Genomic DNA, 16,333 nt, shown 5'->3' with positions numbered 1-16,333 from the left:
AATGACACTGCGCCACAAAGAGAAGAGCGATAAAGAGAGGCGAGGAAGAGAGAGAGAGCGAGGAGAGCGAGAGAGAATAATGGAGTGTGCTGTTGGATATGTACTTATGTACGTGTGGCTGAGTACCCATAAAAGCCTTGTTTGCGTGCTAGTTTTAACTGTTTTTTCGGTTTACTTGTGTTGGTGGCCACCAACACCAATGCCATTGGCTTTCCACAGGGCAAGAAGTAAGGAAAATAATGTAAGACATCCACAAATGCTTTGCTTATGAAAACTCTGCGAATTCGCCGCGATCATAGGTGGCTCTCTCTGTTCTTACGATCGCGAGTCTGGTCTGTCCCCCTCTCTGATTCACGTGGGTTTCCATATGTTTGCCTGTGTGCGTTGATTTATGATTGTATGTAGAGTGTATCTTGGTCGATTGTTGTCTGCTCTCAGTTGATTTCGATGAGCTTTGGCTCTGCCGGAAGTTTTCTTTTTATCCATATGTATATCGCCCATTCCGCCTTTCCCTGTCTGACCGCTTATCACTGCTTCTGCCTCCCACTGTACTGTGTACTGTGCTTTGCTTGCCTTGCCTTGCCTTTCATCCATCCATGTAGCTGCGTGGCGTTTTGTCGGCCATTTCGTTTTCCAATTGCCTTTGGCACAACACTCGCACACTCCCGCCTCACAGACAAAGCGTGTGTGAGTCTCTCTGCAAGTAGATGTGTCTCGCGGAGCGTACAAATAATTTCTAGGTGAAATTAATGGGTGGGCGTACTGCAAAAAGCGGAGCAACCTACAGGCGAAAGGCCTTACAGACATATTTTCCACACAGTCCACACTCTTATCCATCAACTGCTCTTATTTAAACTAATCAAATGGGAAAACAAAAGCGTCTGTACAAAGGATCATCGTTAAAAAGTGATTAAAAATTGAACAGTGCCCATCCCAGACAGGATAATCGATCTAAGGGGTTTGTTTGCCGTGGTCAATGTTACTAATTGATGATGTCATTGCCTATAAGCCGGGGGGCGGTGAATGCCATCAAGAACTGGCGTGTCCTCATTTGCCGCCATCCTGCCTTGCCTTTCACTTGACCCAGTTCGAGGGAAAGCCATTTTCCACGACTTGTTTGTATGTACAAGTGTATGTATAGTATGTACATAATATGCATGCGGCCAGTAGAGACAAATGACATTGTTAACGCCAGCGGCTCGGCTTGGCTCTCTCTTTCTCCTCATTCGGTGCATAACGCGATGCAAAGCTATTGATTTTCCCTTTGCCCTTCATTGGCCGCCAATGGGCGCCGTTTATTTGGCAATTAAGTTTGACTTTAACCCAGTTACTGCCGCTTCCCTTCACTCGTCCTATTTTGTCCGATGAATTTAAGACAAGAAGGGGGTGGAAATGTTTCAACGGACGCAGGACGCCACCTGACACTTGCAGGATTCCCTGTCGTGGGCAGGCGAGTGACAACTGTTACGCACATGGCTTCGTGCACGTCTTCCGCTGCTGGGATGTTCCCCCCACTGGGATGTACAGGACATGAAACAAAAACAGAAACCGTGCAACAGCATCCGATGTGGATGGTGGGTGGTGATGATCAGAGGGAGGCAGGAATCTGTAAAGGGCACGAGAGCAACGCAACAATTCTAACGTATTGAAAAGTTGGCTTTATTTCGCTACCCAGATGCTGCCCACTACGATCCGGCCGGAGTCCTTTGCCGACGGAACAAAAGACGAGGCAGCCGTCACGGCGAGATAAGATGAGAGCCAGACGGCGAAAGTGCTAGAGAGAGAGAGGCCAGCAAACATTTGCCAAATAAAACATACAGCCAGCCGGTAGCGTCGACCACTCAATGCCCTACACTAGCAAGATCATAGACGCTCAAAGTGTGCGCTCACACTCATGCATGTATTAACAGGCATGCATATTCATCCCCCGTACACAAAAAAGAGTGTATCTGGCGGTGGGTGCTGCTCATGGCACAGCCAACTGGCGGCGGCGAGGCGAATAAAAGATTTTCGCCGCCATCGACGGGCCGCCACTCACTGCACAACGCTCTCTTGCGTGCTCTCTGCTCTGCCTCGTTATTTCGCTTCACACCGTGTTTGCGTTCACAACTCATTCGGTTCGGGTTCTGCATTTTATTTTATTATTATTATTTTTTTTTGTTTGTTCTGCTCCTGCCTGGGTGCAGTTTCTTCGTAAGTCGGCCATCACAGGAGTTGGCGCCCTCTGTCGCCCCGACGGGGAATGTCGTCGTCGCATTGATTCAATGAAAATTAAAGCGGAAAATTCGCAAATGGACATCTGAACAGAAAGAGCATTAAGTAGGTAAAGTATTCGCGTTTGCGTTTGTGTTTCGTTTCGTTCGTCTTTCGGGCTCGGTTTCGTTTCGGCTGCCGCTCGGTTTCAATGAAAAAGCAAATGCGAAAAGCAATTCAAAAGTGAAACGAAAGAGACAAGTGAGTGCTGTTCCGTTCGCGCGTCATGCTTGTTGTTGTTGTACCAAAAGAAGAGAACAGATTGAAAAGAAAACAGCAAATTTTGTAAAGTTTGCTTCATTTTTATTTTTTTGGTTTTGTTTTTTTTGCAACTGTTCTTTGGCGACCCTTAGGTCCGCACAATTTCCACAGTTTTTCATTTGGCCGAACGTGCATGCCTGTCTGTGTGCGTGTGTTGTGTGCGAGAGTGAGTGAGCGAGCGAGCGTGCGAGTGTGGCTCTCTGTTTGTGTGTGTTGTGCGAGAGTTGCCGAGGCGGACGATTGCAACGCTGATGGCAACTCTGCCAATTCTTTAACAACTTTTCCATTTGGTGAAAATTCTTGGGCCAGTTTCCGTTGCCCTGGCCCGGCACGGCACGGTCTGACCTGGCCTGGCCCACTGTGATAGTTTCGGCGCTCTTCGTTTGGCCAGTGTGGCCAGTGTTTACAATTGCCCCTGTCAACGTTTTTTGCTCACTTCATTTACACGAGAGTGGCTATGCTATGACGGGAATATTCCCGTGGCTTCAGGCTGTGGTGTGCGTGCATTCTACATAATAGTGTATACACACATAAGTACTTCATCTTCATTTTGTTATTTGCGATTCGCTTTTACTTCCTTTATTCGTCTGTTTTGTTGTCGTTCGACTTGCCCCGCTGTCTCTCCCGCCTTCGTCTTCTTCGGTACGTCTCCTCTGCGCTGCCGCTGTCAGTGTCATTTTCCCTTATGCTTGCTTTCCACCATCGTTTCATTGCTCGGCTCTGCAGAGGGTGGTGGCGATGGCTTCAGTTAATAATATGTGTGTGCGAGCGTCAGTATATAAGTATGTGTTTGTGTCATTAAATCCGTGGCTGTGTGAAAATGATGCAGATTTCCTCTGCCAAAGCAGTGCAGAATGCAGCCGCAAGCAGCACATACTAAAAATCAAAAACGGTGAAACACCAAAATCAAAGTGAAGGTCGCCTGTCCTTTGAAACAAATTTTGAAACTGTCTTTGGCACTGTTCCCCTTCTGCCTGATTTAAGCCTGTGCCTGTGGCCGTGGCTTTGCCTGTGGCTCTGACTATTATTTGCTTGCGCTAGTCTGGCCACACCAAAATGGCGCTTGTCAGAATGTACTTTGGCTCTGGGGATCAGCTCAGCAGCAGCAACAACAGCAGGATACCAAAGCGATTTGGGGATTACTCAAATGTGCCCATCAATTCCTCAGCTTTGGCTCTTGCTCTTCTTTCAGCTTCTGGTTCGCTTTCCTCACATTCTCCGCTCTCTCTCGCTTAGCTCCGATCCGCTCCGCTCCGTTCTCTCACAACCGCAGTTCCAGCTGCTGCCAAAACTTGTTTTCGACTTTACGACTATGCCAGTGCGATAGTGTGTGGGGGCTGTGGTGCGGTGCGGTGTGGTGGGGGGCTTGGCATTTGCAGCGTATGGAAACTGCAAAGCATGCTTAATGTTCTAGCCCCAGAGGCAGGTTGGTTGATTGGTTGGCTGGCTCCAGCGACAGCTTCGGGTGTGCTTCGGGCTGTCCGCCCGCTGTCGTCGAGCTTCGTTCAGGATCAATTCCATTGCTGTCACATAACCTCACAAATTACAAATTGGGATATCCAGGCAGTAGCCAAATGAAATTCAATTAATAAACTGACGTGTGAGTGAGAGGGAATCTAAAAAGGATGATCCACCTGGTTATCATATCCCATTCTTGTGACCTCCCCCCAACCCCCCTCTCCTTTCCCACATGGCGTATTAGTAATCGGATCCACAATGGACTTATGCTGAGTTTTCTTTTGTGTTCTGTCTTTGCAGGAAATCCACATCATCAATCCAAGTCAACCAATGGGACCAACTCACTGTGACTCGAAGTGGACACAATCAGCATCCGATTGCCGAAGATTGCAGAAGCAACATCAGCAGCAGCTACAGTCGCAGCAGCCACTGCAGGAGGAGGCGGAGGAGCTGGCATCATAGGAGCAGCAACGTCTGCAGCAGCTGCGCTAGGTGACGGCGTCTCCGTCACCGGCTCGTCAAGGATGTCGAACCGCAAGCCAGGAGCCGCAGCCACAACGGGAGCCGCCCCTAAGGCGGAAACCCCAACCGCAGCCGTCCTGGAGGACACTGCGAATACCTCAGCCACTGTGATCCTTCCAGCCAGCAGCGAGGACCAGTCTTCAAGCACTGGCGAGGAGCAAGCCACAGTCACAGCCGGAGCCACATCCCCCCCTCCCGAGGAAAAGGATGTTGAAGGGGAAAAAGAGAAAGCGGTAGAGCAGGAGCTGCAGTCCAGCGGGGATGCCAATTCGAATGTGGACCGAGACCAGTCCTCCCCCGCCACGATAACAGAGGGGGTGGTGGTGGTGGCCCCACCAAAGCCACCCACACCCACTATTGTCAGCGATGGACTGGGCAGCAAGAGTGTTCGAATCACACGACTCTCGTCGCCGCTTCTGTTGCTTAGCTCTCCCACAACTACAGCCACAGCCACGAGGAATCGTGAGGCAAGCGAAGATGGCGAGGAGCCGCCGGCGCCACCACCACCTTCGCAGTCGTCGGGAAGTCAGAGGAAGAGCTCGGCGGAGCGCTCAGTTGTTGCCCCCGTCATTCGCGGACGCAAGTCCATTAAGGATCTGAAAGAAGCCAAAGAAGCCATCGCCAAGCTCGAGGATGGGCCAGTGCAAGTCAAAGAAGAGGCCATCGATGGCAGCGAACTGGAATCCCTGCCAGCAGCCGCAGCAGCAGTCGATGAAAAAGACAAAGACACAAAAGACAAGGAAAAGGAGAAAGAAAAGGACAAGGAAAAGGAGAAAGAAAAGGACAAAGAGCAGCATCCTGCGCCGACTTGCAATCGTGTCACCCGCAAGTCACACGCCCAGGAGCAGGCCAACAACACACGCGTCACTCGCAATCGTCGCCAATCCTCGACGGTGCCCGCCTCCAGCGAACAGCAGCCGCAGCCACTGCCGCCAGCACGCGGCCGCCGACCAAGAAAGTCCCAGGCAGTGGTCCCAACGCCACTGGAGCCGGCCACCAAGCGCAAGCGCTCCGAGGACGACGTTGAGAGTGCGACAAAGTACAGTAAAATTGAGGTGAAGGCGCCGCCACCGGATGACGAGATCGACGATGCCGTGGACACGGCCGAAGAGCCACCCAAGGCCGCTGCACCGATCAAGCAGGAAGTTTCTGAAAGGGACACAATCTCTCCAGCAACCACACCCTCTCCCGCCCCTCCTTCTGCTGCTCCAACACCAACCTCAGGGGGACGACGGGGTCGGGGCAGACCACAGACCAAGAATGCTGGAGGTACAGCATGTGCTGCATCCACGAGCACGCGTGCCACACGTCTGAGCAAGGCGGGATCGCCGGGTGGACTGGGATTGGGAGTGGGAATTACCGCTGCTGCCGAGCCGCTGATGGCCAAGCGGCGACGGGTGGGCTCCACCACACGGAAGACAGCATCTGCCAGTTCGCTTGCCACCAGCTCGCATGGCGGCGGCGACGAGGACTCCAAGGACAGCATGGCATCGTCCATGGACGACCTGTTGCTGGCTCCTGCCGACATCAAGATGGAGAAGTTGACGCCGGACTTTGACGACAGCCTGCTCCTGCCAGTGGATCCTGTGGTGGGCCTGCTGAAGGACACACAGACACAGGCCATGGAAAATGAGGGCTCCACCACCAGCGGAGGGGGGGCCAACGGTCATTCCTCCGGTCATGCCTCCTGCATTGAACCGCTCACTGTGGACGCCGATCCAGCGGATGCCGATAAGGATAAGCTGAAGGAGTCGCCGCTAGAGGCGACGGAACTGCCAGAGTCCGAGTCGGAGTCTGCCTCAGGATCGGTCTCCGCATCCGGCGAGGCTGGCAAGGCTGCGTCGCTCAGTCCCGACATGATCAGCGTCAAGTTTTACAAGAAGTTCCTGGCCAACAATCTGGGCATCGAGAAGGACCCAGAGCTAGGGGAGATTGTCCAAATAGCCAGCCACAGCGAAGTGGAAGTCGAAGCTGAAGCTGAAGCAGAAGCTGAAGCCGAATCGGAGCCTGACGCAGATGCGGAAGTGGAGACAGAAGCGAAAACTGAAGTGGAGCTGGAGCTGCAGCTAAAACCAGAGTCCGAAACGGAACCAGAGGCGGAAGCCGAGGCCGGGGCAGAAGCGGAAGGCAAATCCGCGTTGGATGATTCCTTGCACTCGAACAGCTCCCTGAAGGCAGGTACACTTCGGCTGGAGGAAAGCACCAAGGAGCGAGGACACACGGATGATGTCGCTGTAAATGGGGATGATGGCCATGTGGTGGACGAGGATGACTTTGACGAATTGGATCACGAGATTATGGAGCAGCTGGCCAGGGTCAAGGCCATTGGTGTTGCCAGTGATCCAGATTCAACTAATGCTGATCCGGAGGGATTCGAGGGAAAGAAACTGCCGGCGGTAACAGATGAAGAGCCATCGGTGCCTGTGCCTACGGATACGGCGGAGGAGCAGCAGGCGGAGCAGGCGGGACGCTGTGTCGGGGAGGTGTTGGGGAAATTGACAACAAACGATGCGGACACAGAAATGGAAATGGATGTGGACGTCGAAATGGAAGCAGAAGCAGACGCAGAGCCAGAGGATGACTCAGAGCAAGAAAAAACACAGCAGGAGCTGCCGTTGATGGCGGACCACGAAATGGACAATGATTTTCCAGAGGAGAACAAGGAAAACCTATCGATGACGAGCACATCGCCCAGGCGATCCAGTCACGAAGGTCTCGACATTCAGCTGACCCTCAAGGATGAGGAGGATGAGGAGAAGCCCTTGGCGGCCATAACAGCCACCGAAACGAAGCCCAATCTGGATGCAGGCGACGACTCCGCAGCTCCTCAGCTCAGCTGCCTAAAGGCCCTCAAGGACCACAAGGACCAGTCCGAAGAGAAAAATCTCCTGCCCGCGACTCTGGAATACACGAGCAATGCAGAGGCCAATGGCCAGCATGATATGGGACTCTCTGGCGATGAGAAGGAGCGGCGCGATCAAGAGATTCATCTTCATAATCTTGGCCTGCTCACGCACCAGGCCGCCGAGCAGCGGCGCCAGGACCTGCAGGAGGCACAGACACGGCAGGCGCAGTACCAGCAACAGCATCCGCAGCCCTATCCAAGCGGCAAGCGACGATCGACGGCTGTGGCTGGAACGGCAGCGGGAACGGGAGCAGCTGCAGGATCGGGCTTGGGCGGCAGCGCCACTCACGTGGAGTCCAGCGGGACACTGAAGACTGTCATCAAGCTGCATAGAAGCAGCAACGGTGGAGCCGGCGGCAGTGGCGGCGTGCCCACGGGTACTGTCATCCATGGCAGCGGCTCCTCTGGCTCTGGCTCATCCTCCTCCTCGATGGGCAGTGCCACGCGAAAGGCGAGTGCTGCCAGCACAGGGTCAGGCATTGGCTCTGGTGCCCACGGCGTACGCCGACAATCCCTCAAGATGACATTCCAAAAGGGTCGCGCCCGCGGCCATGGTTCAGCGGATCGATCTGCCGACCAGCATGGCGTCCATGCAGAGGACTCCTACTACACCATACAGAATGAGGTGAGTGCCTGCCCCAAGAGCCTTGCTTAATCTTATCTCTAATTTGTTCCTTTTTTTGTGTATTTTGCAGAACGAAGGTGCGACCAAGTCGAACATACCGTCGGGTAATTCTGGCCGAAAGACCAATAACCGTTTCAGTTCGACTAACAACAACAACAACCAAAACAACTCGACGATAGCCAAGCACTTGGGTGCGCTCCAGCATAGATCTCTTTTGGGTTGGTTTTCAGCATCACTGCCCTGCCCTGCTCTGCCCGTCTGCCGACAGTCTGTGTCTCTCTCTCTCTCGCTCTCAGCACTAAGCAAACAACCCATAGAGTAGTCAAATGGAGTAAAAACTGGCTGCCTAATCAGTATAGTGGATTGGCTCCCAGTGCCTTCGGCTCTTCGTTAGAGAGCCTTCGGCTGAGAGAGTTTGGCGTTGGCTCTCTTGAGCGTTTAACGCAAAGCGATTCTCGCAAAAACAAAGTTTTGTTTTTCTTTTTGAAGACTGCTTCGTAATTTCATGTGTGCGGTGACACATATGCACATACATACATGTTGGCAATGCGTGTATCTGTTCTCGACTTCATATGCGTTTTCATTTTTAGCGCTTGAGACGTTTGGCACTTTTGTGTTGCCTCTGAGCTCACATACCCTTCCTTCAAACTTGAGACTTTCAGCTTGCCCCAAAAAATAAATAAATTGACTTTGTGTATCCTCTCTATGCTTATATATTTCTTAAATACATCTAGGACGAAAGGGATCAACGGTTATAAACATCTAAATATGTATATAAATAATGCATAATCTCAATTGACTGGGCGTTGCAAATATTTTCCATTAGAATATTCAGCGTACACTGTGTGAATTAACATAGAGTTATAAGAGGAGACATGACAGCTGTGCCGAAAAAGAATTTATTTTGGTTTCGTAGTCTCGTGTGTGTCTCTCTATGTTTATTCACACAGTCAATTGCGGTTATTCATTATTTATATACATATTTAGATGTTTATAACCGTTTATAACAAAGTCAATTTACTTAGTTTTTGGGGCAAGCTGAAAGTCTCAAGTTTGAAGGAAGGGTATGTGAGCTCAGAAGCAACACAAAAGTGCCAAACGTCTCAAGCGCTAAAAAGGAAAACGCATATGAAGTCGAGAACAGATACACGCATTGCCAACATGTATGTATGTGCATATGTGTCACCGCACACATGAAATTACGAAGCAGTCTTCAAAGAGAAAAACAAAACTTTGTTTTTGCGAGAATCGCTTTGCGTTAAACGCTCAAGAGAGCCAACGCCAAACTCTCTCAGCCGAAGGCTCTCTCACGAAGAGCCGAAGGCACTGGGAGCCAATCCACTATACTGATTAGGCAGCCAGTTGTTACTCCATTTGACCACTCTATGAGTTGTTTGCTTAGTGCTTTCAGGGAATCAAACCACAGTCCAATACGTCCTCGATCAGTGTTGCCAGTGAGCCACAGTAAAAATCTAAGCAATAAGCTAAAAGGGAAAACTAGTGATGAATGAGAGAGCCAGAAGACTCCTTTGCCTGCCTCTTCGTTGCTGAGAAGTGCGGGAATACTGCTAGAATATTTATCATTAGTCAGAACAGAAAGTTAATTTGGCAACACTGACTTTGATCAAGCTCTAAGTGCATAAAGAAAGTTGATTCATGGATTGATTCCCTGATTTTCATTCGTTTCATGCGTTCATCCGTTTAGGCGACAACTCTCATCTCCGCCGTCTCATTGTCTCATCCAAAACAGACGAACAGCAAACACCAACAGTTATGGACACAGCTACATACAAACAGATACATTCAGTTACAGAACAGAAAGACAGAAAATATGAATGAATGGAAGGACTAACAAAAGGTTCTGCTCTCTCCTCTTCTCTCTCCTTTTCTGATTCAGATTCATCGCAATCGGAGGGTCATGGTGGCCATGGAGTGGTGGATCACGGCTTCTATCAAATGGTGAAAAAGGATGAAAAGGAAAAGATATTAATACCAGAGAAGGCATCTTCGTTCAAGTTCCATCCGGGGCGGCTGTGCGAGGATCAGTGCTATTATTGCAGCGGCAAGTTCGGGCTGTACGACACGCCCTGCCATGTGGGACAGATCAAGTCGGTGGAGCGACAGCAGAAGATCTTAGCAAGTAGGTGTTAGGATGCCCAACCACTTCCCATTCACCCACTCCAAATAAATGCTAATATTTTCCATCTCCCCTCCCATCTTTTAGATGAGGAAAAGCTGACTGTGGACAACTGCCTGTGCGATGCCTGCTTTCGGCATGTGGATCGTCGCGCCAATGCGGCGCCCTACAACAAGAAGCGTCTCTCGGCACCCGGTCACTTGGAGACGGGCGGCCCTGGTGGCAGTTCCGTTTCTGGCTCAAGGTCCGCCGAAGGTCCCGAATTGGGCCCCTCCACATCGGCGGGCAGTGCTCAGCGTTCGTGCGCGGTGAAGGATTGCTGCGAGACAGCCGGACATCAGCTGCGACGCAAGTTCATACGCAAGAGCGTCAAGAAGTTCCAGCTAAGCTTCGAGATACCCGCCGGCACATCGATAGTCTGGCTATGCGAGGCCCACTACAATACGATCATTCAGTTTACCGGCTGTGTCCTGTGCAAGCGGCGGCTGGGCAAGAATCACATGTACAACATAACCACGGTGAGTGGGTGGAACTCTCTCTCTCTCTCTCTCTCTTTGGCTGACTCTCATGCATTGTTCTGTGCTTTCTGCCGCTAGCAGGACACCGATCGACTGGAGAAGGCGCTCACGGAAATGGGCATACTCGTTCAGTTGGTCATGGGCACCGCCGTGTGCAAGCTTTGCCGCTACTTTGCCAATCTGCTGATGAAGCCACCCGACAGCACCAAGTCCCAGAAGGCAGAGTTTGTCAAGAACTATCGCAAAAGGTGTGTTCCGAGGCAGCAGAGTTGTGATTATTTATATCCCTAATGCCTTTTGTATTTCCCTTGCAGGCTGCTCAAGGTGCGCAATCTGCAGGATGCCAGCAATGAGGTGTCTGAGGCGGAGGATGAGGCGGTTGAGCACAATGCACCATCCGCTGCGTCCACAAGTGCAGCCGCCTCCACGCACGAGGATGCCGAAATGCAGCCGCTGGTGGTGGACTTTGATGGTCCCACGGACTCGAATTCGAGCAGCTCCTCCATCACGGCCGCTGCAGGCACGGCAACTGGCACCAGCAAGCAGATATCCAAGCTGCAGGCCATCCTACAGCAGAATCTGCCTGGCGAGACTCAGGCCAGTGGCAGCGGGAGTGGCAGTGGAGCGGCAAATGGTTCCAATGCAGCGAATCCGGACATATCGACTGTGCTGCGCGGCAACCCGAACATCTCAATGCGCGAACTCTTCCACGGCGAGGAGGAGATGGGGCTACAGTTCAAGGTGCCCTTCGGCTGCAGCAGCAGCCAGCGTACGCCGGAGGGCTGGACGCGCGTTCAGACCTTTCTGCAGTATGACGAACCGACGCGCCGACTCTGGGAGGAGCTACAGAAGCCGTATGGCAATCAGAGCTCCTTCCTGCGTCATCTCATTCTGCTGGAGAAGTACTATCGCAACGGGGACTTGGTGCTGGGTGCCCATGCCTCATCCAATGCCACCGTCTACACGGAGACCGTGCGCCAGCGGCTAAACTCCTTCGACCATGGCCACTCCTATGCAGGAAGTGCAGCGGGAAAGCGGCCCACAGCAGCCGCCTCCCCGGGCTCGTTATCGCAGGCCGTTTCGGCCACTGGCACTGCCCTGGCCACGCCCATCGCCAACTCAAACCAATCTGCAGATCAAGCCGCTCAGGGAGATCCCCTCATTCCGCTGGTGGAGCTGAACGACGACGAAGATGAGGACGGCGGCCATGAGGGCCAACGATCGCCAAAGGAAGATTTAAACTCGCACTTGGAACGCCTCACCAACGTCTCGGTGGACAAGCTGACCAAGCAGCTCAGCTCGAATGCGGTGACCATTATCGCCCGTCCCAAGGACAAGCCAGTGCCGCCGAGCACCGCCGCATCCGCAGCCACAGGAAGCACAGGAACAGGAACAGGCACAAGCACAGCCACAGTCACAGCCAAAACAGCCACACTCGCCTCGTCGCCGGCATCGATCTCCTCTGCGTCGTCTGTGTCGTCGTCACCCGAGGGTAGTGAAGGCACCCAGAAGGCGGCAGTCTTGTCTCCGGCCCAGTTCAAGAATGCCCCACCCCTGGTGCCCACCAGCAGCGTCAACAATCGGAGCATACTGAAGACCAACCTTCTGGGCATAAACAAGTCCGTTGAGATTGTGCCGCTCTCCTCGTCGCTGGCCATCTCCACCAGCCTGACAGCCGCCACACTGATCGCCAATCACGCGACTGGCACGAAGACTGGCCCAGTTGCCGCCGTCTCGTATTCCGCCCAGGAGAAGCCACACAAGATTCTCGATGTGGCCAACAAGCTGCTTAGCACTCAAAACGAGAGCAAGTCCCAGCAGCAGCAGCAGCAGGCGGGCGCACGTCTGGGCGGGGGTCTCCATTCCAAGCTGAAGCCGACCACGCCGATGAGTCTACACCAGCAGCAGCAGCACCAACAGGCAGCGTCATCCGCAACGTCCACTAAGACGCCAACGGGCCATGTGGTGCAGCAGCTGAACTCACCGCCGGAGTTGATCAGTTTGGCGCGAAGAAGAACGGCCGGTGGGGGGCCCGCAGCTGCAGCAATGGCTCCGGGTGGCTCCAGCTTGATTGGCACTCATCTGAGCAGGCGACTGCAGTTGCAAAAGGCTGGAGCGGCAGGAACGACGGGAACAGTTGCCTCAGCAGGCAGACGAGGGCCGGCCGCATCGCCGAACGTGGTCATACTGCCGGAAACACTGACCACGCAGGAGCGGCACGAGTGCAAGAGCTGGAAGCCAACACTGATACCGCTGGAGGATCAAAATCATGTGACCAGCAAGTCGCAGGCTCTCTACCAGACAGCCGATGGCCGACGGCTCCCAGCCCTCGTTCAAGTGCAGTCCGGTGGCAAGCCCTACCTCATATCCATCTTTGACTACAACCGCATGTGCATCCTGCGACGGGAGAAGCTGATGCGCGACCAAATGCTCAAGACCAACGCCAAGCCAAAGTCAGGCCAGGCACAGTCGCAATCGCAGTCCGGTCAGAATTCAGGCCCTCCCTTGGGTGCCGCTTACTCGAACATGGTCAAGATGGCACAGCAGCAGCAGACCGCACGACAGCAGCTTCAACAGCTGCAGCAGCAGCAGCATCAGAAGCAGCACTCCCAGCAGCAGCAGCAGATGCCAACACTCCAGCCGGGAGGAGGAGCTGGCGCTGGTGCTGGAGCCGGTGCGGGGCGACTGGCCCGCCTGGCCCCCAAGCCCATGCCGCCGTTGAACATTCCGCAGATCGCCAGCCAGGGCCATGCCCAAATGAACCTCAATCACAGCTTAGACGGCAGCAGCAGCACCAGCAACAGCGGCGGTAGCAGCTCCTGGCTGTGGAACAACTTCCCCGATCCCAAGCAGTATCTCCTGAATGGCAACGGCGGCGGTACAGGCCCCACGGGCAAGATGCCACACCTCACGCCCAAGCCCTCGACGGTCACTCTGAGCAGCAGCAGCAGCAGCAGCCTCAAAGCTGGCGGCCCCACCTACACTCTGAAGCAGCAGCAGATGCAGATGCAGCAGCAGAGGCTGATTGACAATGCCATATCGAAGATACCCAAGAGCCTGATTGTCATTCCGCAGGGTGGCGACTCTTCGGGCTCCTCCAAAGAGTGATGGCATGCTGCAGAGTCGGTGCAGCTGGCACGCTGCCACGTTGTACGTTGGCAGTTGTGAAAAGGGAAGACCATACCTTAAAATCAGAAGAGCAAAATCCATAGAGCAGAAAGAGAAGCAGAAGCATAAAGGAGGAGAAAATCAAGATAGTGTTTGAGACTTACTTACCACTTTTGTGTGTATAAATCGAGATATACGGCTACGATTATGTCTAGACTTAAGTAACTACAACTAAATAAGTAGGCTGTTTGTTTGCGAACTGAAAAATGTCCCGAGTATCGGAGACATCTCGATCGACTCTAGAGAGAGAGCTTCACTCGCAGTCGGAGCAAACTGGTGCCAGCAACTGACACACGAAAGCAGATACGAGTTAAGGGCTACCCCTCGTTAGATATGCATATAAGAAATACCTAAACCTATACTCTAATCGTCTCTAGGATATCGTATATATTTTTTTATTACATTTAAGGAGCACATTCACTTGCGATTCGTGTATTATAGATACCAAAATTGCTAGAGCGCCAAGTGGTTAGACGTAGAAAAGGTGGTAGAGAGATTCCACAAAAACACACACTCACACACACTCACACACACTCACACACACACACACATACGCACCCAAGCTAATGTTTAAAATTATGAAGAAATATCAAAGAAAGATCAATCAAAATCTGCGGCACTAACGCTGCTAATCGTAGTCCCAGCAGAGCTCGGTCTTGCGCTCAATGTTCTCGAATCCTGCACACATTATTTGATTTGTACATCTACATTCAAAGAAATGAAAAAAACGTTTGCGTTGTGGCTAGCGATTGCTTCGTTTTGTCTGGGCAGATTCCTAATTTATATTCATTTTCAATTTCCATTTACTACACACAAACACACACACACACTTATAGATTTTAAGGGTAATTATTACACAACTGTACATATGCACACAATATACATATATATAAAACATCAGAATGGAAATATACATAATACAAAAGAAAACAAAACAAACACCCAAGAAATCAAACACTAAAACAGAAAACATTCAAATTGATCGGTGTCGATTGATATTGGAAGAATTCTAGAACTTTAGATCCCTGAAAAGGAGAAGGAGAAGGGCCTGGAGAGAATCGTATCGTATCGTATCTCCCCAAATGGAATCGGTTTTCTCATGTCACATGACAAATTGAAAAGCTTTCAAAACAACTCCATACTAATTTACTAAGAACCCAAACATCAAATAAACAAAACGTATATGTACATATACACAATAGAATATAGAGATGATATATATATATATGTTTATGAAGAAGGATAATTGAAGAGATATTTTAGTGAGCGGCGAGAATACAAATGTAAAATAGCCTGTTAAGCATATAGATATATTTATACACTATGAGAAAATTCAATTGTTGTTGTTGAAACATTGAAAATGTACGAGTATTTATAAAGCGAGCAAAGTCTATTGATAATGATATAAAAAACAAAACAAAACAAAACAAAACAAAAAGAAACCAAGGAAACAAAGCCCTGCCCTGTCCTGTGGCTGCCCTGCCCAGAAATTAGAACTAAGTTCGCCACATCAGCAGTCCAGGACTCACTCAATTGATTGCCTTTAACGAACTTGGTTATATACAAAAAACAAAACAAACATATAGAATTCTATAAGCGAAAGTGTGGGGTGTGCGATGGAGAGTGTATGGGTGTGAGATTTTTGTGAGGTTTATATGTTATTATATTGTACGTTGTAGCTGATAAAACAAAACAATTACCATAACCACATTTCGATGATGATCAAACACATACACACACATACAACATGCATACACATGCAAACATATTTATGCAATTATTTTTAAACAAGCAAGCAAGAGAAAAGATCAACGAAATCGTGAAATAAACTTTTCCCATGTCCAGCTAATAATTGCCCAAAAGGTCTTTATACCCGGTACTCGAAGAGTAAATAGGGTATATTTTATTTGTGCACAAAGTGAATGTATGTAACACACAGAAGGAAACGTTTCCGACCCCATAAAGTATGTATATTCTTGATCAGCATCAAAAGCTGAGTCGATTGAGCCATGTCTGTCTGTCCGGCCGTCTGTCCGTCCGTCTTGTTGAGCGCCTGGATCTCAGTGACTATAAATGCTAACGTCACCAAATTTTGCCTCCAGATGGCTGTATGCTCACACTGTTAAAAGTGCATTTAAAAAATGAGCCCAGGCCCCTTCCGCATCTACAATGTTGAAGATAAAAGAAAACTTATAGCCACAATGAAGAAATTAATTTGCAGTGGCCAAACCCACCCCGTCCCGCACCTTATATTTGTTTTTTCACATTCTCTCATTCACACTCTGCTTCTGCTGTGCGCGGCCACTGCCTCTGCCACGAGTGTGCAGTGTGTGGGTCTAGGGGAGCGAGCTAAAGGAGCGTGTTGGTGTGAGAAGTGAAAAATGTAAAATTTGACAAAACACCGCTAAGGTGCAGATGTAATACTGAGTGCCGGGTATAAAAGTTGTGACGCGTAAGAAGCGTCTCACACGTCCCTTCTCGGCTTT

General features: G+C 50.9%; 1 protein-coding gene across 6 annotated transcripts; it reads left to right on the top strand.

The window, feature by feature from the left end:
* Positions 1-2,074: 2,074 nt before the first annotated feature.
* Positions 2,075-15,699, top strand: LOC117581105. 6 transcript variants are annotated; one of them, XM_034267997.1, is made up of 7 exons: positions 2,075-2,319; positions 4,273-8,024; positions 8,095-8,242; positions 9,922-10,164; positions 10,249-10,679; positions 10,758-10,927; positions 10,994-15,699. In XM_034267997.1, the coding sequence occupies exons 2-7, from the start codon at positions 4,497-4,499 to the stop codon at positions 13,785-13,787; spliced, it is 7,314 nt and encodes a 2,437-aa protein (XP_034123888.1). In that variant the 5' UTR covers positions 2,075-2,319; positions 4,273-4,496; the 3' UTR covers positions 13,788-15,699. The 6 variants fall into 6 exon arrangements, with proteins under 6 accessions (XP_034123888.1, XP_034123892.1, XP_034123891.1 ...); XM_034268001.1 differs by having other exon boundaries at positions 2,075-2,323; positions 8,095-8,101; XM_034268000.1 differs by having other exon boundaries at positions 2,075-2,323; positions 10,761-10,927.
* The last annotated feature ends 634 nt before the right edge of the window (positions 15,700-16,333 follow it).

The sequence above is a fragment of the Drosophila guanche genome, unplaced genomic scaffold, assembly GCF_900245975.1.
Source record: "Drosophila guanche unplaced genomic scaffold, DGUA_6, whole genome shotgun sequence".
Classification (NCBI taxonomy): domain Eukaryota; kingdom Metazoa; phylum Arthropoda; class Insecta; order Diptera; family Drosophilidae; genus Drosophila; species Drosophila guanche.
The sequence above is the reverse complement of the archived record's forward strand: the minus strand, read 5'-3'. Positions and strand labels throughout refer to the sequence as shown.